Here is a 22,324-nt window from a genome sequence, read left to right on the forward strand (position 1 = left end):
TAAAAAAATGCTTTTTGGAAACGTGCATATTTAAAATTTTTAATTAGTTCCTATACATATAAGCGATAGTTTGTCTCATTTCAATTACCTGGTAATAAATTCCAGCAAATATCAACATATTGAGCACGAGCAACAAACACCCCACCCCTACGGTCACCCCTAAGGCAGCAGTATAACTGTAGTAATGCCTGGTTGCTAGGCGTTCTAACAACTCCTCGCTAGCCTCCTCCTCATCATCTTCCTCCTCTTCTGTGTTGTTTCCTTCTCAAATAGTCACTTGAGTGAAGCACTTTCACGCAAGTAAACAACTAAAGACTTACCAGTGTCTTCCACCACCCCCATCAGTCGATCGTCGGTGGTGGTCGTAGAGGGAGGTAAGCAGTCGGTGCTGACAGCAGAACCGCCGATTACTTGGGAGTCCGTCATGGAGGCCGGGTGCATTATGGGGGGGAGGCGCGTGAAGGACTCTGCCCTTACAGGACCTGATGCATTTGGAAACAGTTAAGACTATCTTGACCAACGCGAAAAATACTACAAAGGTTTATGCAGGTGAAGAGGCGACAAAGAGAAGTGTTCGCAGTGGCATTTAGGGAAACCCAGAATTGCTCCAGAAGTGAACCACTGGAGAATCTGACCTCCTAGGGTCCTGAAATTACGATTGAAGACACCAGGAGGTTTTTCATCGTCAATAGTAATTCTATTAAGTGCAGATTTTAATATTTGCATGACGGTTCGGCAACGTCGCCGGATCGGTGACAGCTTTCATTACGACACGTCTTCTTTACAGGAGATAGACCCCAAAGGGACAAATGAGCAACGCCACGTTGCAATTTTTTGAAGCTGATTAATATTTCCGGGAAATTTCAGGTTGCCGCACTTTTGGATTTATACTTATAAAAATAGGAGCACTCACAGCTATCAGAACTATGGTTTATGCTGCACTTTCCTCGACTTATTCTTTCGAAAATAGTCGTAGATCATGACTTGGGACCACTTAGGCTAATTGCCAACTTATTAGAGCTGGCAAATGCCTGCGGCAGAGTGGTAAAGTACCATTTCCGATCTTTCTGCATCGGAGAAACTGCGAACGATGATTAACCGGCTCGCATTTCATTGCGGGTTGATTTCTTATTACAGTGATATCAATTTCTTCGCTTGCTGTGGTTAATTAGTTGTGGTTTAGTTATCGCAGCATCAAGTTTCTACAAAGTTTTTAACAGCGCATTGAGTGAGAAAACAAATAACTAAAGGGAAACAGAAGAATTTGCTGAAAACGTGCAAGAGAGCTTAAACAGCATCCGAGAACCGGCCTGATAATGCCTTCGACGTAATTAAAATGTCTTTTGTATTAAAATGTTTTGGAACAGAATTTAATTACCTGATGGAAACAAAAAAAGGGAGGGGGGGGGCAGTTATTGAAAGCAGCTTAATAACTAAGCTCGACATAAGGAGGAGAATAACACGATTTCCTTGATCGTTTTATGAGCAACCCTCGATCGAAATACAACCCCTTTGGACTGGAAAGAGGCAAATTAAACAAACCGAGTCCCCGTTACATGAAACGCGGGGCAACTTTATCTCGAATTGCGTTAGACGACTTGGCAAACTCCCGCAATAAAGTATTGCAAAAATTAGAAAACTTTGGACCAAATCGAATTATAAAGCGATTTGATTTAGCAGCAGAGCTCGACGCTTTTCTTGTTCTTTCGCTTATTATTAAAAGTTGTCAGCATGATGGGAGTTTGGGGGAACGATGAGCAGCGCTTTCAATCTGTCCGACAGGTTTAATGACTCTTCGAAATTGTCTTTTTGACGAAGGAAGGCATAATAAGGAAAGTGAAAACCAAATAAAAACCGCCGAATTTAAACGCATTAGGGAGCACTGCACTTGCAACCGAATAAAAACACCTGGGACAAGCGACCATAGAATACAGGACAAAAACTTGAGTGCTTAACTAAGTAAACCCAACTGAAGCCGAACAGAGCTATTGCCCAATCAATCTCACTCCAGTCACTTTCGAGTCGGCTTTAAGTGTGATCGAACGCCCTTTGCTGTCAACCTCCACCTTCATCCGCCCTTTTTTCCATCACAGATTATTACCTGAGTAATAGTAAGGCTCCCTCTCGTAAAAGTGATGATGTCTCATGCTGACGTCCTCGTCCCCCGGCTGGTGAAGCTGCGGGATCAGATTCAGCCAGACCGCCATCTTGTGTCCCCGGTAATGGCTCTTCATTTTCGGTTTCTGAGCTGAAAATGCCAGAAAACCCAACTCGATTTACCATTTTACACGCGTATGGTGTATAGTTTAAAAACCGTTCCGCAAGAACACAAGTCTGGAAAACTCAATCAAGTTTCTCTCCCGAGGGAAACTTTAGTTCGCCGAAACTAATTCGAGTTTCTGCGCTGTGTAAATCCGGTTTAAGTTTTTGTACTGCTCGCTTTTACTCTGACCGCAGGTGCTCCTTGCGTGCACGAAATAGCCGATCATTTTAAGCTCGTGTTTATAGGATTCAAATTTGGTTATAGATAGAGGTAGTAGAAAGGTAGATTTACTATATTGCATAGTTAGACGGTCGAAGTTTCCCAAATGGCCAAATTCCGCTTAATAACGAGTTTTCAAGTAGATAATTCGATGTTTCCCATTGCCTATGTGGTCTGCAAAAATTCTTGGCACTTTTCTTGGCGTTAGCTTCAATAATCTACCTAGTTTTTGCCTTAACTTCGGACCCGGAGTGACCGGAGAAGAAAAATCGATTGTGTTAAATCTGGCCATCCTGGAGGCCATACGGAAATTCTTGGCGAAAACTTGGTCAGAAACCTTCAACGACTACTTTTACGTGCGTAAATAGCCCTATTGCAATTAGGCACAATTGTTATTTTGTTGTCTGTTAGAACTTCCACCCCTTTTAGCCATTACGATAGTAATTTCGAAATGGCTTTCAATAAACCAACCATACCCGTCAAGACGAAAATCTCCGATTTGTCCGATCCAGGGCCGTCAGATCCAGGACTTCCTGGAGATAATGGTTTTCTTTATATAAGTCGCCGATTAATTGCTCGGGAGACGTCGGGAGCGGCCGTTCCCGATATCAGATGACGAAATGGACCCCGGACAATAATCCTCCCTCGAAGACGGGAGTAATTCCGGGTCTGCGGTTTATCAATGTTCCGACTGAACAGGAATCGAGATATTAAATTTGCCATCCTATTACTTAATTTATATTGTCCCCGAGCTTAACAAAAGGATTTTCTAGGTCCGCTTTACAATAATCCTTTTGCGGCAATTATCGCAATCGCCAGCAGAGGCGATATTTGGCACGCAAATTTCATTATTTACTTAATAACTGCATATTTCGTTTCATGTTAGTTTAATAAAGCCTTTACCTCATGTTAAACCCCAGGGAGCAGTTTTCTAATTATGTCCTTGCCGCCGTAAAAAAAATCAAGATAAATTTAATTGGGGAGGGTCCAAACCGGGCCTCCGGGAGCCTGCCCCGCTCTCAAGATTTATTAAGGCAGGACAAACACAATTAAGAGATTATGAATATGTTCGGGAAATGGGGTCGATAGGGTAAGACGAGTTTTACCCCGTTCAAATTGGAAAACTTTTAATTGCTTTCCTGCGTGTTATTTCCTCAGGAAAGGTACAGACTTTTAAGACTCGAAGCTCCGTACAAGTGACAATAACTTTATCAATTTTCACGTCTCGATTAAGCAAGTAATTGGAACTCATACTTACTTATGCTCAGATAGTATTGAGTGCCTGTTTGGTAGGAGTCCCAATTAAGCCCTCGATACCGGGTCTTTTCCCGGGGAGTACCATAGTCGGGTACATCTTTTGTGAGGCCAGGAACATTGGGATCTCCAGTTTTCACGAAGTTGCTCACGAAAACCAGCAAAGCTTCGGACACTCCCATGTCCTGTCTCGTGTAATTTTGAGGGAAGAAGGGCAGTCCTCCCACCAAGGGCTGACCCAAAATGTAGGTGAGATCTTCGCCTCGCACGCTCCCCAAACGCTGTAAAGAATCGCTGAAAATCAATTTAAATTTAATAAAAAGTTTTCCCACACGCACCTGAGGATAATCACTGTCTTTAGTCTGATACCCGAAATGAAACAAATACGTCTTAGCTCCCCTCCTAGAGTGCAAGTACCCCACCCTAATGGAGGGTGCCACTGTATGTCCATCACTTAAAGCCTCCATAGTGGAGTCCCGAATATTAATAGGGTGTGGAATAGGTTTATCCCAGTCCGTATACTCATTTCGCACAGCACTAAAAATCTCATTTAAATGATACACATAAGTGTTCCGGATGAAAGTCCTGAGCACTCGGTTTCTTTGGTCCTCTTCAAATCCATATTGAATGTCGTTAGCGTTGAAATCAGTATAGCTTTCTGTGGTGGTAATCCCCAGCATCACTTCACATGTGATGAAGGTATCACTGGCATGCTCCATGGCGAAGCTTGGGTCAGTGCAGTCCGAATCGATAGGTAGAGATGGGGCTATGCGGGGCATAAATCGGACACTCTCCAACAGGACATCCAAAATCGCTTGCAGCGGCCTAAAACGATGGTTTCAACGAAATTAGATCTGACCGAAGAAAATCCGGGTCGTTTACAATTTTCACTCATAATGCACGTTTTAATAGCTGTTCATGTATAGAGGGGCGAAAGAAGAGGTTTAAGCTCGAGGCTGAAGTTTGAGGACCGATGCGCAGCATATGGCCTTTATTCGGTCAAGGGCGTAATCCCTCTTTCGGCCCGCGGTAGGTACAATGTTTTACGCCTTCATAAATCTTCTATTGCACGTGCAAGTTGAATAATATCATACCTAGTTGATTAAAGACGGTCAAAAAACTAAGAGGCGTTATTTTCTCTTTACGGCACGTTGCCAGCAGCGACGGACCTTATTGTAACTTTACGGTCCGTTGCCGTGAGCGACGGACCGTAAAAATATAACAACGCTTTCTGGTCATAAACTTAGTGTTTTCGCCATGGAAACTAAGATGTAAACAATCAATTTCGACCCATTTGCGCGTAAGAACAATTTTACGCCCTAAGGGAGGGTCGTAGACGCGAACCCAAATGACCCAAATTCCTATTTAGTAAACAGTTCGTCCCTATATGAATAGATTCCTTTTGGGAAAAGATCAACTTCGCTTTAAAGAGCAAGAAATTGAGCAGTATTGTTCAAAAGTACATTAAAAGTTCCTAATTTTGTCTTAAATTCGTACTTCATAATAAAAGTTACTTGCGACCTAATGGCCTTGGAACAGCATTTTTAAGGAGTAATGGAACATCCTGGCACCTCGCGTCCCCAAGAAGAATGTAAGCCCTTTGCTCGGGGATTCCCTGGAATAAGCCATTCCACTAGACCCGTACCTAGCCGGGGGTCTATTGCACGCTTCCACGTCGTTGACGAATCGCCAGGGGCGACCCCGGTCGGACCCCTTCTGCTCCATCACCCTCCTTCAGTTTCCTAGCAACAAATCATTTTCTGGACAACACAACCTCCATGGGAATTAGCCACGATTATTGCCTGGGGTTACGTGATTCTAGGGTTCACAAGGGACGCCAAGTAAGATCGTGCTTCATATTAATTCAGAGAAGTTCTTGGTCTTTGCGGAAAGGAATTCAAATGATGGCCCAGTTTTCAAAATGCGTAAAAAGCCGGAAGGTTCATTCGAAGAAAGCCGAAAAGGGGGATTTTCAGGAATAGGACCGACTAAAGTAAGATATTTTTAAATTCGAAAATATCGCCTTTGCTTCGCATTGACTCCATCTATAGTGCAATTCGAGAGATTTTCGGGATCGCGACTATTGCAGATTCCTCCAAAGGAGCTTCGGAGGCAACTTGGAATTCACCGATATACAGGGCGTCTCCGAAAGCTCTGTGCAAAATTCTACCAGATATCCGCGGTAAAAACATGACGATTTGACTGAATTTAGTTTGGTGCGGAAATGAACGGATTTGAAAATACAGGATGACAAAGTAAAAATGAAAAAAAAATCAATTACTTCGTTTGTAATGGTACTATCTGAACAACATGTCGCAAATGGGGGGTTTTTAGGGACGAGAAATTAGAATCCGTTGACATTTTCGATTCACATTATAGAGAACGCTGTCAGGGCTAGGTAAACTCCGTTTAAAGGGACTTACATTTTTATCATCCGGTCTAAACCTTATGTCTAGATTTGTGTTTTCCTTCACGTTCTATGAAAAAAATATATCTTGGTGCAAATTCCTACGGCCATTTCTTTTTGTGATATTTGAAGTCAAAGTTCGCTGCGTGTCGAGAAAAATAACCCTAAAGTGCAAATTTGTCCGTAGGGTTAAAACGAAAAAAAGGAAAATATTCAATTCATTTTCACTTCACACGCGCCAAGATGTTTTTTTCATAAATCATGTAGGAAAATACAAATTTAGTCGTAAACAAATTTTATACCGGATGTTAAAAAAGTTATGCCACTTTAAACAGAGTTCACCTAGCGCTGACGGCGCTCTTTAAAATGTGCATCAAAAATGTAAATGGATTCTCATTTCTCGCCCCTAAAACCGCCCCGACGCGCTATTTTGTGTAGGTAGTACCATTACAAACGGAGCAATTAACTTTTTTCCTTTTTTTAATTTTCACTTTATTGTCTTGTATCTTTAAAACCCTCCGCTTTTGGACTAAGGTAAATTGGGTTAAATCGTCACGTTTTTTTTCCTCAGAAATCTATGAAAGGATTTTGTACAGACCGTTTAGAGACACCCTCTAGATTAATTCATGGTCATCCATTAAAAAAATCGGGTTTTCCGTCAGTTAGCCCCATCCAAAACTTAACATCAGGAAAACTGCCTCCAACCCTGACATATTGACAACGTTGCGATGTTTACTTGTTCAGCCGCCATAATGGATTTCCTAATGGCGCTGTATGGGCGTGATGTCACTCCAGTTCTCGTTACAGTCGTTGCAGGGTTGCCGGGCGTTCGCAATTTTCCTATTGTTATACGAACCAATTTACGCTGATGAAACGCAATTCAGCAACGTGATTAATTGCGGAAAACATTGCCGGCAATTTAAACAAGTTTTAATACGGACTCTCGCGAGATATAAAATCATTTACCTGGACCGCATACAGGGAGCGATATCATCCAAATCGTCCCCTTTCGAATCTTGAGGTAAACAGCCCATTTGCTTGCCCACCCTAAGTCTGATGCCGTCAGGGTTGTGAATGTGGGCCCAGGGGCTAAGGGCTGTCCCGCTCAGCAGCACTACCCGCCTGAACAATCCTGGAAAAAGTGTTATCACTGAAAATTACGATCGCTCAGTTTGTTGGTAATTATCAAGAAAATTCGAGCGCAATTTGGAAATTTAATATTCGACCTGTTTATTTAGAATTTACAGGATATTAAAGCTAAATAAGTGCCGCTTGCATTTAAATTGAAAAATTAGTTTCGCAGCGATGTTTGCCAGGAGTTGCGAAACGAGGACTCGGAAGGCCGATAGGAAATTAAAGAAAATTCTCCTAAGATCTGTGGAACTGGAATCGAAAGCTTGCTGGAATTTCTGAGCAAAAACTAAATAGGAGACAAAACAAGGTGCAAATTTGTAAAGCAAATAGAGTTCTAAAGTGGATAATGTCCGCGCTTTGGCTTGCAGACTGGTGTTTTCATTTAATTAAAAGTTCCACTAGCGACACTTCTGGAACAATGATCCACTCGCAAGAACAAGGAAGCGTCTAACTTACCCTTTGACCTGGGAGACAAAAACAGCAAATTGGCCACCGCAGCCCCCGTGTCCTGTCCAATCAAAGTGACTCGGCCGGGATCACCACCAAAGGCGGCGATATTAACTTTGACCCAGTGCAACGCCGCTGCCACGTCCCTGATCCCGAAATTCCCGCTTTCTGGAGCCGACGGATCTGCGCTGGACTTAGTGCGGAGAAACCCTGGAAAAAAAAAATCTGGATCGTCTAATGGATTTTCCTTCCTGTCGCGGCACACGAAATAACATATTTACATCAAATCGCGTTTCGTATTTAATTTGAGGGGTTGCTAAGCGGCAATTGGGGATGATCTTGACAAAGCGTTGCCAATTAACGGGGGCGCATCACAGGTAATGAGTTTCCCGAAGATACTGCGGGCGAAATTGCTTATTTGTCACACGCTAAGAAGTTATTTTGTTTGCCCAGTGCAGCCAATTATTGCTATCTGGATCCGGAGTTCATCTATTTACTCGTTTAAAGGTTAATAACGAGGATAACGGCACGCCGAAGATATTTTGAGGTGTATTTATTCTTCCAGAAGAGTCACGATACTTATTTGAGCTCGTTTATCTTAGATGCCTCAAATCAGTGATGAGCTATTTGAGAAGCCAAGCATGAGCATTTCAGACATATAAAGACCTTTATGCTTTAATCAGTTCGAGATTCAGGCACTCAAAAAATCAGTTCCGTTGACGAGGCGTCCTGGGCGTTTTTCCAAATATTTAGATGGTAGAAATCGCGGTAATTAGTTCGAGTATACAGGGTCCTGCCATATAATGCGTCAAGGCTCCCTTCGCTTCTACGCCAATGAAGTTAGCAATTTTTTTTCTTTCGCAGGATTACACAGCACATAAAGGCGTTTTTAAAGAAATTATCTTCTGATGTATAGGGTGACCTCAAAAGGTGTGACGATGTACGATTTTGTTAATTCGAACGGAACCCCCAAGTTTCTTTGTTAGTTTCGGATTTTTCGTTAAATTTTTAGGTAAGTTTATGTAAGGTGTCGTATCTTCGAAATTTACCGTTTACGACTTATTCAGAAAGTTTTGACAGCTGCAAGGTTCCACGGAAATTGGTATTGGGCGTTAACCGCAGTGAACTTCAGATCCAGGTTGCTAGGGCTCAAGGTGGACCTCATAAGCTATATTTTGACATATTTTAATAAAAACACAAACTCCTCCAAAATCGTCAAAATAGGGCTTCGAAGGTGCATGACTTCAAACTTAATTTTAAATTGAACGCCCCATTTTTCTCAATGCATCGTGTTCAGAATTTAAAAATCTCCAGCTTTTGTTGACATTACCCCACCCCTAAACTTAACAATTTCTGATTTCCAGAAAATTGCCCCTTTTTGGCTTCTAAATGTTTTCATATTCATGAAAGATGTCAAAATGACAACAGCATGCAACATTTGGAAGAAATAAAAAATATAGGAACATTTATTTTTGCACAGAGGAACAACATTTTCTCTACCAAATTCTATCAATCGTTTAAATAAAAAAATACAAAAATAATAAGTAAACCATTTTACCATCACATTACATTGAACTAACTAAAATCTGACAATTCAGAAACTATTTATTGTTTTATACGCAAGATAACAGTAAATTGTAAGTTGTGATAAGCCTATTTCATCTGCTAGAGAAGATGTTAGAAGTCATGGAAAATTTCAATATGATATTTTTCATGTAAAAATGTTTTTTGACATTTTTCATGACTATCAAAACATTTGGAAGTCAAAAAGTGTAAATTTTCGAGAACTCCGAAACGGCTGGATTTCGAGATAGGGTAATGTTAACATGTTTTAGATTTTTTAAATTTTGAACACGACACCGCCGAAAAAATTGGGGCATTTCCTTTGAAATAAGCAAGTTATTCAGATTTGAAGTCTTGCAACTTCATAGGCCTATTTCGGCGGTTTTTAAAAACTTTTTTTAAATTAAAACACGTCAAAATATAGTTTATTAGGTCCTCTTTGAAGCCTCGAAAATTGACTCCGAAATTCACAGCGGTTAGAACGCAATACCGAATCCCGTGGTACCTTGCAGCTGTCAAATTTTTCCGAATAAGTCGTAGATGATAAATTTTAAAGATATGACCCCTTGCAATAACTGACCTTAAAATTTACCAAGACATCAAAAAATAACAAAAAAATTGAGGTCTTGCATATAAAATAACGAAATTGTACATTGTCATACTTTTTGAAGTCACTTTGTACATCAGAAGATGTTTTTTGGAAATGCGCCTTTGTGCTGTATAGTCCTTCGGAGGAAAAAAATTGCCAACTTTATTGGTACAGACGCTAAAGAAGTCTGAACCATTATTGCAAGGCCCTGTATAGTTCCCTATACACGGTGATTTGTTAACAATGGGGAGACTGAACACTGGCGGTACTGTACGCCAAATGGGGACGATTGAAGAGAATATGCCTTATTTGATAGTCGATAATTTCGCATGTACAGGGTGAGTCAGAAAGAAAGGGCGGATACTAAACTGGAGATATTAGACACCAAAATGTTATGATTGAGCTAAGCATGGCTTATACCAATGTCGCTGGTTTACGAGTTACGGGGTGTGCAAAGTGTAAGTTTTATTCGGAAGTTATTCAATAATTAAGAAAATTTTGATAGCATAGATCTAGAAATTGGTAATTTTATGTTTTTTTGTCGGGAAAATTATAAATTTTAAGCTTACTTTGATGTTGATCCTATGGAGAGCGCTAGTTTCATCGTAGTATTTAAGGGATATAAAATATATTTTATCAGTTGAGCAATGCTTAAAGCAAGTTGAGAATATAAAAGAAAACTCAATTCTACAGAAAAAGCGTACAGTTATTTGGGTCGTCTAAATCCATCGATTTTTAAGTTATTTGCATTTAAAAGGATCAGTGTGTTTTTTTATTATTTGCTTTAATTTGTTCTTTTTTTTTAATTTTCATTCTCTTAAGTTGTTGCGGCACAAAATAGGAAAAATCACGAATATATTTAAAAAAAATATATTTTTTTTATACTCAGAGACACTTAAGAAAGTGTATTTTTAAACGTATTGAAGTGGGTGGTGAACACTTCCAACATTTGATTTGAAGTAATTATCACTATTACCTACGCCACTATCACTATTATCAGTTGTCATTATCACTATTACGAATAATTGTTATTGTTATTTACTGTTGCTTTGATTAATTCTCCGTACCTTTTCATCCATTAAGAATGAAAAAAATAATAGCAAAATACAAAGGATCTTTTAAATATCTTTAAAACCGATAGATTTAGGCCACTTACATATTTCCTCCGTAGAATTGAACGTTATTTTAAATTTTAGACTTGTTTTATGCGTGACGTAACAGATGAAAAACTATGTTTAAATTATTTAAATAATACGGTGAAACTTGAGAAGCCGCGTCGATATAAGCTTAAAATTCGTAAATTTCACACCATAAAACATAAAATTGTCAATTTCTCTAGTTTAGTGTTGGCCCATACTTCCTGACTCATCCTGTGTATCCGAAACTATCCACTTTCAAATAAAGCATATTTCCTCCAACTATAATAGTTTGACTTGTGGTATCTCCGGCTCTCGGTGTCGCATTGTCAGTGAATCATCCTGTAGCCATATGCGGTCGTTATTGAGCTCGAAAGACTTGAGAACCAGGCGGACTTTGATACCTACAGTCTGACCTTTCCAAAGCGATCCCCTGTATGTTTCAACTCAAAAACATATGACTTTTGCCTCGCACCCGCAATCCAATTTTCAATTATGGCGATCGAGGATCATCCAGAGAAATTATGTTGGAAAATTGTTTTCCACGCAGTCCCAAGCAATATCCACAAATTCGAAGGCGAACTCTACAGACAAGGTAATATAGAACCTTCGGAAATCGTAAATGTTTTATGAAAAATTGCGAGGTTGCCATCACGATCGACTATAGATCCAAAAAACAAATCTGGATTTAGCTGCCTGGATATATAGCGAAACGACTATATGAGCACAGAGGCGTAGCTCAGACTCTCTCACGGAAGCCGACGTATATTGGATATTTCGCGATGCGCCACTGCGAGTCAATGGAATCACTCAATCGCGCTTTACAATGCCTTTGATGAAAGAAAACGGTTTTGCTTATTGGAGAGAAGAATATCCGGATATCCGGAACGCGGAATGGAGTTTTGGCTGAATGTATGGGGAACAATAATTCTAACCGCTTACATCATAGATAAACTTATGCATATTCAACTTTAGGGAATCGGAGATTCGGATCGTAAACCCAGCAGTAGCAAGTTTCCCCGAAGCAGTTTCGCAACCAGGGAATTATCCCGGGGTTACTAAAAATAGATGTAATCTTCGATAAACTAATACAAGTCATATTCCCTTGTTGTCTGCAGGAAAACCTTCCATAACTCCTGCATTAGGTATATAAAGTATATGTCGCTAGCTGGAGCGTATCCAGAGTAATTCATATTCCAGGAACAGAACCTGGAGGCTTTTTCCTCGCAGACAAAATCTGCGAAATCCCCGTCGCACGTGCCGTTATTTTCCGCTTTTGCCTGGGAATTGATTCCCCTTTCCAGTCTCCAGTCTTACGAGGATAATCTCGAAAACTACTTGTTCCAAAAAGTTATTTAGCATCCGGAGATGCAGCTCTGGGTTTCCTTAGAAAGGATTATCGCGTATGTGGCTGGGCCACAATCGGCAGGAAATGTGGCGTGACAGACGACAATACGGCCTCACTTAGCCCCCATTAGGCTGTCAATGGAAATTTGGCGATTTGCGAGGAAATGCTACGCAATCCGAGCTGTCTACAGTTGATACCGAGGGATTCGAGTTTTCCGTGCTTTCAACGCTAATGCAAACTCTGCTCATGAGACATGCAACGAGATCTTCAATTCCATCCGAATTTAAGCCTAAAGGCTCATAAAGCACAATTATTCTCCATTGTCCGAGGTCGATATTTTTTAATGAGCCCGATTCCCATCTTCTTAATTGCCCATTCTTTCATTTAATTAAAGTTCTTAAAACGTTGTTTCCGTAATCGGCCTGCTTGCGGCCCGATTAACTCGACCCACTTTCCTAAATGGACTTTTAAAATCTTGCAATCTCAGACAAGAAAAGGGACAAGTTTCGCCCTCCTGCACACCGCTGACGGATACTCACCAAGGACTCCCAGGCGATAGTTGAGAGTAACAACGATCACGTGCCCGTAGGACGCCAATACGCTGCCGTCATAGGGGTGCCCCGCGCCCCATTCAAAGCTTTCACCGTGTACGAACACCAGAACAGCGTAGGGGGCCTCAAATCCCCGATTACCTGCGGAAATAAAAAGAATCCTTATATTTAACAAGTTGGGAGAGTTGGCATGCGGCCGTTCAAAGCGCAAGAAATTTGATTGGTCGCGAAGCTTTAGGTTCTTCACGATAGTGCACGAAAGCGGCCCATTAGCAGGGAGTTGGCAAACTCGCCTAGGCGACATTAAAACTTTTAGATTAATTATTTTGTCTCAGTTTCACTTGTCTGGAACGCAATTCAGCTGAACTTAATGCAGTTATAACGACTATTGCGATTAGTAAAACAATGCTAGATGGTAATTTGGATAGTAAACGGTGTGGTGGCTGGTTCGGGGGCCTCCCCGGGGGCCCCGTTTCCACTTATGTTTGCGTTTTGCAGAGGTCGTGCTTAATTTACTGTAATAATACTGTGTGTTTTGCAAATAGGCTGGCCATAAATTGCTTTGCTGACGGCTTAAGTTGGAATTACTTCGTTGAGATCGGTGCCAAAATACGAGATAAAATGCGTGTAATAGGGGATTTTGATTGAAGAACAAGCTTCTATTCTACTCAAAACCTAATAGAAAATCGCTTGAGATTTATCCACAAAGTTAAAGCTGCTCTGGGAGCTGGCACGATTTTTGCCTAAACTTCACGCTAAAAATAAAACAAGTCGCGAAGTTGAGGAGAAGTTCTGTACAGACGCCGGTTTTAATGGATATTTTATTTATGGATTTTAGTTACCATTCGTGTTTGTTTACGTGCATATTACTCCAGAGAAGTCCGGAACAAAGGGCGCTGAAAGGGACAAAGAGGGCGAAGCCCACCAATTAAATTAAGCCATTGTCGTTGACCTCTCCTTGTTCCAGACCATTCGGTTTTACTATGCCTAGCTGGCTTTGTTTTGCTCCAGAAACTTACCGCTTCCAGGTACGTAAATGTTCAAAAACAAGCAATCCTCGGACTGGTTGACAAGGAGCGGCAGCAGTTTCTTGAGATATTGATATCGCCCTTTGGGCATCCCCTCAAGGGCTGCGCTTCTATTAGTGATATCTGGATACTTCTGAGGACACACCGGGGCAAAGGTGTCAGCCAATCTTGTGCCAGGCCAAGGAAGCGGAGGCTTGGGGGTCGCGAATCTCAAAGGACCCACTGGAGGGGCTGCGTACGGTACTCCTCGAAATACCTTTGGTAGTCAGAACCAATAAAAAAAGGGGATTTAAGGAGACCTAAACTGACCTCGACCGGTTCCAAGTGTCTGGAGTTCAGCTCCAAAATCACCCCTCGAATGGCACCGGTCTGGATCTCTACGATTCTGGAACTATATCTGGGAGGTCCCGCCCTGGTTCTCTGACCTACGACCAGCAAGAGGACGAAGAGGACCAGTTGGTGGTGTGAAGGGACTGGAAACAAATGCGCTTTAGAACGACAGTGGCCAGTGGCGGCGCATTGGGCAAGCATGATCTGGTGTGCAAGGTGGGCGGAGCGGCATCACTGTGGTCTGGCACGCCGCTGGCTAGATGCCGATGGAGGGTGCAAACTGGAATATAATTATTTCCATAAGGCAACTTAACAATTTAGGGGTATTTTTGTGGTTTCATAACTGTTCTTGTAAGAGAGCCTGATTGTGCCATTGTTGAGAATGTCATAAGATAGCCCTTACCAACTAAATTTTTTTTCAATTTTCATGTATCGTTAGAGTTTCTGTAAAATTCTTATCATTTCCTCATGAGAATTTCCGGGTGAAACTCATTATTTTTTTATAAAGAACCAGTGAGTTTCTGAAGAGATTTTAGGACAAAGACGGACTACACGCAAGGCGTCTTAAATTCTCGCAAACAGGAGGATTTCCAGGCCCCTTAGATATACATCAAAATTAGTTTCAGCATCGTTCTAGTTGGTGAAAAGTAGCTGAAAATGGGTACCCTGTTGAGGAGCACATTTTTGAAAATAACGAAGTTGTTATTTAAGCCTCAGATTATTGAAGGCCGGATTTTTTACTCTCGCCTTGCTAGCCGAGATCTCCACGATTCACCTCCGAAATCGGACATACTGTATATGACTATTACGTTTTGTATCCCTCATAACTTAAACCTCAAAGTTACACATATCCACCCCTTAGAAAAAATCGACCCCCTAATTCGAAATAAACATTCGGGCTTCGTTCCCGTTTGTTTAGTTTTTTTCGGGAAACCCGCCCTTTAGTATGCTCCAGGTGATCGTTTGCCTTCAGGGCGAAATTCTAAACTTTTCCAAAGACATCGAGCGTGTTACTGTCTGTTTGTCGATGCGAAAGGGCTGGAAAAAGGCTCGTAAAAACTTCAGACCAGATTGGAATCCTTCTGAGGCCGAATATCCATCAACTTAAGGACAAAATATATATCCGTGAAGCAAAGCCTCTGCAGCTTCGAGTATTACGCGTTTGGAAACTTTAAAGTTGCATAATAAAGTTGAGGAAGTTGAAATCTCTAGGACAGGATGTTGTCAAACTTAAAGTTTTCTGACTTGTGTTTATCTCTACACAAGTTTAGACATTTCCACGTTTTTCCTTCTTTTAAAAGTTACCTGGCATCAAAACCCTCTCGAAACCATCTTCTGGCACCATCCACAGCTGTATTCATGTCCTCAAGAGCTTCGAAAGCCCGCTTTTGGCGCTCATCTTGCCCTGAAACAAGAGAGAGGAAATTTAATTTTTTTTAAATTCCCAACCCTTTTCAGGCTGATACTTCGATACGAGGCAATAATAGAGTGAAACTCGACCGACAAAGAACAAAAGCCTATTCTTTCGCAGTATAAAGAACTTGAGGACTTTCTTTACGGGAAATAGATAGAGGATTGTGTGGAGGACTCTTTGTCTCTTAATAAAGCCTTTTGATCAAAAGAAAAAAATTAAAATTGGGTGTAAATAATAATTTAAAAAATCATTGATCCAATCGATGAAGGTTGAGAAAAGTCTAATTAATCGGAAACCGGCCAATAAGGGGATTAATTCCAGGGTTGTAATCCGCAAAGGGTGACAAGACGACGGCCTCTTCGATTCAATTAGATGCACGAACATTGTTCGAAGGCCTTAAGTAGAAATCGATATCCAATTTTGGTTTCTATTGGTTATGGCAGTCCTTTATGACTACCTAAATGATAATAAAAATCAAATTAAATGGAGATCCATCATTGGGGGATGACGGCGTAATGGATAATGCCGGAATATGGCCAATTAATTAATAAATCACATGTGATAAAATAACATTATGGGCATTTGTTGGGGGGTTGTTAAAATCTTCCTTTCATGCGAGATTATTGGAAGTTAATGAACAGGTTTTGGGCAGATAGAAATAAATTGTCGAAGTCAGCAAGAGACGCCACTTGTAGTTGTAAATCTTTAAACGTTCTCGTTACGCGCTAAACTACAACTGCAGCGGGATAAAGTAACGTTCGGGGATTTTACTTTAAGGGCGGTTTGGATTTGGTTAAGTTCCACGAGTAAAGTTACGATTTATGGCTCAGCCTCGGTCTGCATTTTGGTTTACGACCCCTAACGAGACACCTGAATTTGAAAACTTGTATTAAGGGAATACAATAAATATAAATTACTGTTTGGAGATTTACAAAAATTGTGACCAGTTTGCTCTTGTCCGCCGATTTGGGATAACATCACCAGCGCTACGAGCGCCCTAAGCGTCTCCGATTCTATCCGGAGAGACCCGAACACCATGCATACGCTGAGTAGATACAAATTCGTCCATTAATTTAAAAGGAGAGAACTAAATTGCTGACCCTCATGTCTTTAGAAAACCCGGCACACGCTGTTCTGCCGTTTGATGTCATTTGTGACAAATTTGAGGTTAACCATAAGGCAATAATGGAGGCAAAAAGCTCCCCCGACAAATTTATTTCAAAAGTTAAGGGTGAAATGCAGGAGTGTCAGAAAGTTTCTCTATTGTCGGCCGAAACGGATTAGATGCGACAAAAAGGTTTCCTACATTTAAAATGGCCGTTCACGAGGGTTCGGAATCAGGGCTGGATTTGTCATGGAAGGGTGAAATATTTACACTAATAATACAGCTTTTTGTCGCAGTTTTATGATTTACGATTACGCGCGTTTTACTCCAGAGCGAATTGCATTCATATATCCAATTTTAGCCGTATCTTTGTCTAAGTCTTTACAAAGCAAGAAAATAATTAATCAGCTTACAAACTTACAAGTCAACAACAACAAGCCAAATTTACAAGCTCCATGTTTCTATAGTAACTTCCTTTGATCCCATAATAATCCTACATTTAGTTTGTCGATTTCCTCCACATTTTATAGGGAAAACTGGTCACTACATAAATCAAAATCATTAAAATTAATAAGCGCAGCTCGAGTTCGTCCTAATGATCTCGTCAGGGAGTAGAAAAGCGATAAATCGGGTTTTATCTGGGGAAAATGTTGTTTTTAGAGCGGGTTAAAAACAAATCGGGCAAATGTGCAATAGAGCTTTGTGTCAACGATTAAAACCCTCCTTAACGATGTACAAATAAAGCCATTTCCAGCGAAATGCCACCAATTTGAATAATTTCATCCTTATTGTTTGGGATATGTTTAAGTGTCCAGGAAAGGACCCTTTATGGTAACAATGCGACCTCCGGAAAGGCATGAATAAGTTTATAAATAGTTTAAAAGGGAAATTGGATTGTTTTGCCTTACACAGCCATTTATGCTCCAGACTTCTCTTTACCGATTGTGCCATTAAATGTTCACAATAAACAACTGAAATTTTAATAATCCAATAACCGCCACCTTGGCAACTTTGCAAGGGGCCAAGGGTGACATCTCCTGCGTGGGAAGCGGGATTATAACGTAACCTTTAACGTAATCCGGCACCCCCTTTAATAATGCCACATGTTTGACGCCCTAAAATATTTAGGGGTGCTCGCATAAAATCGAATTCCAAGACACCGACTCTGCCGCCGATTACGCCCGGCTAATTGCAGATGTTGCTAGAATATTCCCGCAACTTGGTTCTGAAACAGTTTGACCAACATTCTTGTTAGTGCGAAATTGCAGCTCACCCGGGATAGATAAGTTAATAACATAAATGGCGGAGTAAAAAGGGCGAAATCCGGGACGTTGCACTATGCCCTAGATGAAGAGTTAAGCCTCAAAACATGACCGTAATATAATAATCTGTTTGTTACAGTAGAATGGTATCTTAAGCGGATTAGCAGCGGGACGTTGGTGATGTCTATAGTTAATTCTTTGATCGATACTGAATCGACAGTATCGCACAAATGCATCTGCAGATTTTGTATTGAATTGGAAAGTAGCCCAAATGTGGCTCTAGTTAATGTTGCATCGAATTAATACTGATCAGGGCTATAACACGGTTTTCACTCGCTTTTAAAATCAGCTGCATCATTTTAGAAAGCGATCGAGGGCAGGAGTTTTGTAACTTCTTTATTCCGCACACATACCAATACTATACAAATTCGAGTCGCGCTGCTAAATTCTCGTATTCTCGTTTAAGTATTGTAAACAGAATTTTCTGGAGTTCACTACATGGTTATTTAAACTTTGTACCCTCAAAAAAGATACCTACGAATAAAAGAAAACTCAATGTTCATTGCTTTTTTTTTATTTCGCCGGAGAGATGAAGAATAGGAGTTTTGAGAGTTTTCAGTGTTGTAAGACTGCTAGTGGCAGAAATTCATGATTTAGACTCAAGAAATATTCGTTTTTCCTGCAGCTCTAAGAAGAGATTTCTGCCCTCTTTTTACTGATAGAAGCAAAACGCATCAATAAACAGAGCAATGAAGGATGGGAGTTTTGTAATTTCGGCGTATTTTTCTTGAGGACAACTTTAGGACTTTTCAATGCCGTAGAACCATGAGTGGCGGAGACTCATCATAAAACTTCAGATTCATTAAATTATTCGTTCGTCTCCGGTTGGGCCTTTCGAGATCTTGTGTTTTTAATTGGGCTTCAGTATAAGCCACTTAGTTCAGCATATATGTAGAGTTTTTTCTGCACCTATCTATTCTGAATTCGCTCAAAGCAAACTTTTATCCCATCCAAAGTTCCTCTTTACCGCACATTTACTTCAAAGAATTCCCCGTCTATAAGACTTCCAATTTATCATTACTACAATAAACTGAACGGATATACTATAATCTTTTGATGTTGGTCTTTTTACTCTTTGGAGGGCCATTCAACGAGCCTTAATCGATACAAATAAATGAGAAAAACCTCTACAGCTGAATTGTTATTTTTCGAATCTAAATTAGGAAGACTTGAAATCAACTCTCGACGTGAAACAACATTCGAGAACTTTGGAATAATATGTCTTTACTTAAGACCGGGTGGAAGACAACTTTTCGGCAATTTATTTCCACCGATGCGAGCAAGATAAATGACTTCTCTACCCGAGACATAAGCCGGACTAAATTTGAAATGGATATGGATCTCGATTCTCCGGAAAGTAGTTTGGAATGTTAAAACGAACGCCTGGAAAGCGTCTCTTGCCCCATTACAGTTTAATATTATTAATCCTAGTTTCTCAGCACACAGCTTATATGGGCTCCGTCCTCCTTTCGTAAGAGCGTGTAAGCCAGGTAAAGCTGTCTTGTAAACGGTTCACTCGGAGGTTGGCAAATAATATCTTGGATATATTACGTCGCGTGTTTCGAAGAGAGTCAGTGGTGGAGGAAATTTTTTTCTTATATCCGAGACAAGGATATTGAAACGAGAATGGGGGGAGCCCGCCCGTGGGGCTGTCAACTCCACCACAGGCGAAAGCAATATATCTCATGGTTTTAAAGCCGGGGGCCTCCCCCCCTGGGCTGTAATAACCGTAAATCCGAAAGGTAAGATACCTTTATTACAGTTTAGAGTTTTGGTAATCTTCCGACAATGCCAAACGAGCCGTCGACGGCCTATCTTTATTGGATCTTGTCGGGCGGCCGCCGTAAAAGTGATCTGTTGCTCAAACTTTCCGCTTTCGTTACTCACAAGAAACAATTCGCCTTGTCAAGGCCAGACGAGAATTAGAATTTTTGCTAAAGCAGTGGAGAACGTAAAAGATCATATCTCATTAAAATACTGCCCTGCTTAAGAGAGTATAACGCGGGGGTAGTTAGTGCTAACGGAGCGCGAACTTTCGCCGCCATATCACTCTACTAAACAGCAAGAAAATGAAATTTTAACGCTTTCGTAAAACGGCACGCTTAATCCTCCTAAAATATTATTCTGGAAATAGACCTCATAAAGCACTTTACACGTTCCATTGCCCCATGTGGAACAATAAAGAACTGTTCCTCGTTTACTTTGTTTCATTCCATTACCATGTATTACTGAGAAAATGAAATGCTTCTTCTTGACAGAATGGCGAAGAAAGCCACTACAGTTGCTAAAAATTTATGATATGAGATGCACGGAATGCATCACAAACAATAAGTTCACCATAATTGACACGTCATAACGTTCATATAATTGTTAAAAAAATGTGGAAACAAGCCAGTTATAAGAAAGTTCAAAATTTCTGAGTGCTATTTTCTATTTATTGTCTGTTTCCCAGGTTTTAGGGGCTCTATGCACATTTCAGGCAGTAGGGCATATTCAATATTTTACCTTAGAACTACCTGTTAAACCCGAGGCACCATGTACAGTATTAAAATAGTGATATATCGCGTGAAAATTCGAAGCATTAGCAAAAATAAATCTAATTATGCATAATACCTCGTGTGATGACGCCAGTTCTAGTTCAATCAGCGTGGAACGCACAAGCTCCATCTATCATCGCTGACTAAAACTATTATATTTTCGTACTTCATCTGCAACAAGCCGTTAAAAAGGGAAGAAAAATGGCTATAGTGAGTTTGAGCTTACGTCACGTTTATTACAAGGGCTGTTGCAAACATAATGCAACACAAGAACTGCGTCTTCTTATGACTTGGGCTTTGTATCTCCTGTGGAATAATTGGCCTTAAAACTGACTGATCACAGTGAGTGCTTTCACGGTGAACCTTTGTATGTGTGTGTCCTTTTTCTTCGAATATTTATTAAAATATGCTACGGCTTGTTAGTGCATCAGGAATTCTCTGCATACGCCGTTTAACGTCCTGTAAAGCAATTTAGGTAGACATCATTATTGAACACGATGTGCAATTAGACCGGCTGCCAGTAAAGTTAGTAATTTACCACAACATATTACAGGATGTGTAAATTTGTTCTAGCCGGGACCATGTACTAAATTAGTCCCACATTATGCAAATGCGTCGGGACACAGACAAGTATGTAGTACATTTTGGATATATTAATCTCTCTGGGAGCTGCGTGAATTTGGGAACCACTATATTATCAGGTATTAGATTGGTAATTTGCCCTTTTGTCGTCAAGTTACTTCGAAGTTGGGCTCCATTTCAAATTTAATCAAGTTGCGTCGCAGACCTTGGATTCGCGAATATGATATTTTTACCAAATTGAAATAAAATAGCTATATGACACAAGAACCGGCTCACGATGAATGGAAGCCAAAAATGCGGAATTTAATTATTAAAGAGACGCTTTCACCCTCTTTCCGGCCATAAAACTTGGAGGAATTTGACTGCTGGACATTTTACACGACTTGCGAAAGTATAATGCCACACCGCAGCATCAGCTTTTTAAATTATTGGAGTTGCAAGTTAATTGCTTCCCTGTATCTTAGGCCGAGGGAAAAATCGAATGAAGGATTATTGAAGTGTTACCTCAGTTTGGCTCTCAACGCTGATGGCAAAGTGTTTCTATCACGCTAAGATATAAAAATTTCCCTCGGGAAAACGGGATTAAACCTTATTAGGCGATAATAAGACATAGCCTGCGGTGACAATGTAGCCGTGAACTAGAAAAAAACTAAAAAAAGGCTGGAAGCATTCATGAAAGAAGCAAACCGAATTTTTAATAATTGCGCCCTTTGATGTAATATTCATACCTAACAATCCTGAGTCTCTCCGGCAGAAAATCGCATTTAAAACTCGGTACATTATGGAAATGGAACGTTATCATATTTCTGACGTACTGCGGCATCTTGAGGGCAAAAGTATCCACCATACAAATAAAGAGTTTTTTCCTGTGCAATTTTCAAATCAAAAAGGGCTTATTCCTTGATCGGTAGGCGAACAATAACTCAAAGAATTTCCCGATTAAGCCGAGAAAATTGGCCACCATTCCCCGATACAGATTTATCACTGTTCCCGTTCATTAAATGCGCGTTTTGTGTGATTTATTTACGAGTTTCGTGTGTTTGTTGCGAAAATAAATATGGCCTCGTTTCGGGCGAGAGCTTAACTTGTTAATGG

The 22,324-nt window shown here is 40.6% G+C and overlaps 1 protein-coding gene across 7 annotated transcripts in view; it reads right to left on the reverse strand.

The window, feature by feature from the left end:
* LOC136342229 (neuroligin-1-like) overlaps positions 1 to 22,324 on the reverse strand; it is a 96,572-nt gene that overhangs the window by 3,609 nt on the left and 70,639 nt on the right. For 6 of the 7 annotated variants that reach the window (XR_010732615.1, XM_066287822.1, XM_066287820.1 and 3 more), the window contains 10 exons: positions 15,575 to 15,674; positions 14,249 to 14,549; positions 13,931 to 14,195; positions 12,900 to 13,052; positions 7,734 to 7,934; positions 7,110 to 7,275; positions 3,741 to 4,561; positions 2,102 to 2,248; positions 321 to 482; positions 89 to 261 (listed from right to left, as the gene is read on the reverse strand). Coding sequence is in view for 6 of the 7 variants with exons in the window: in XM_066287822.1 (XP_066143919.1) it covers positions 89 to 261; positions 321 to 482; positions 2,102 to 2,248; positions 3,741 to 4,561; positions 7,110 to 7,275; positions 7,734 to 7,934; positions 12,900 to 13,052; positions 13,931 to 14,195; positions 14,249 to 14,470 (2,310 nt within the window). In the remaining variant the exon portion in view is untranslated. The remainder of the gene's footprint in view (positions 1 to 88; positions 262 to 320; positions 483 to 2,101; positions 2,249 to 3,740; positions 4,562 to 7,109; positions 7,276 to 7,733; positions 7,935 to 12,899; positions 13,053 to 13,930; positions 14,196 to 14,248; positions 14,550 to 15,574; positions 15,675 to 22,324) is intronic. The other variant, XM_066287823.1, reaches the window with a different exon arrangement.

This window comes from Euwallacea fornicatus, chromosome 11 (genome assembly GCF_040115645.1).
Source record: "Euwallacea fornicatus isolate EFF26 chromosome 11, ASM4011564v1, whole genome shotgun sequence".
NCBI lineage: Eukaryota > Metazoa > Arthropoda > Insecta > Coleoptera > Curculionidae > Euwallacea > Euwallacea fornicatus.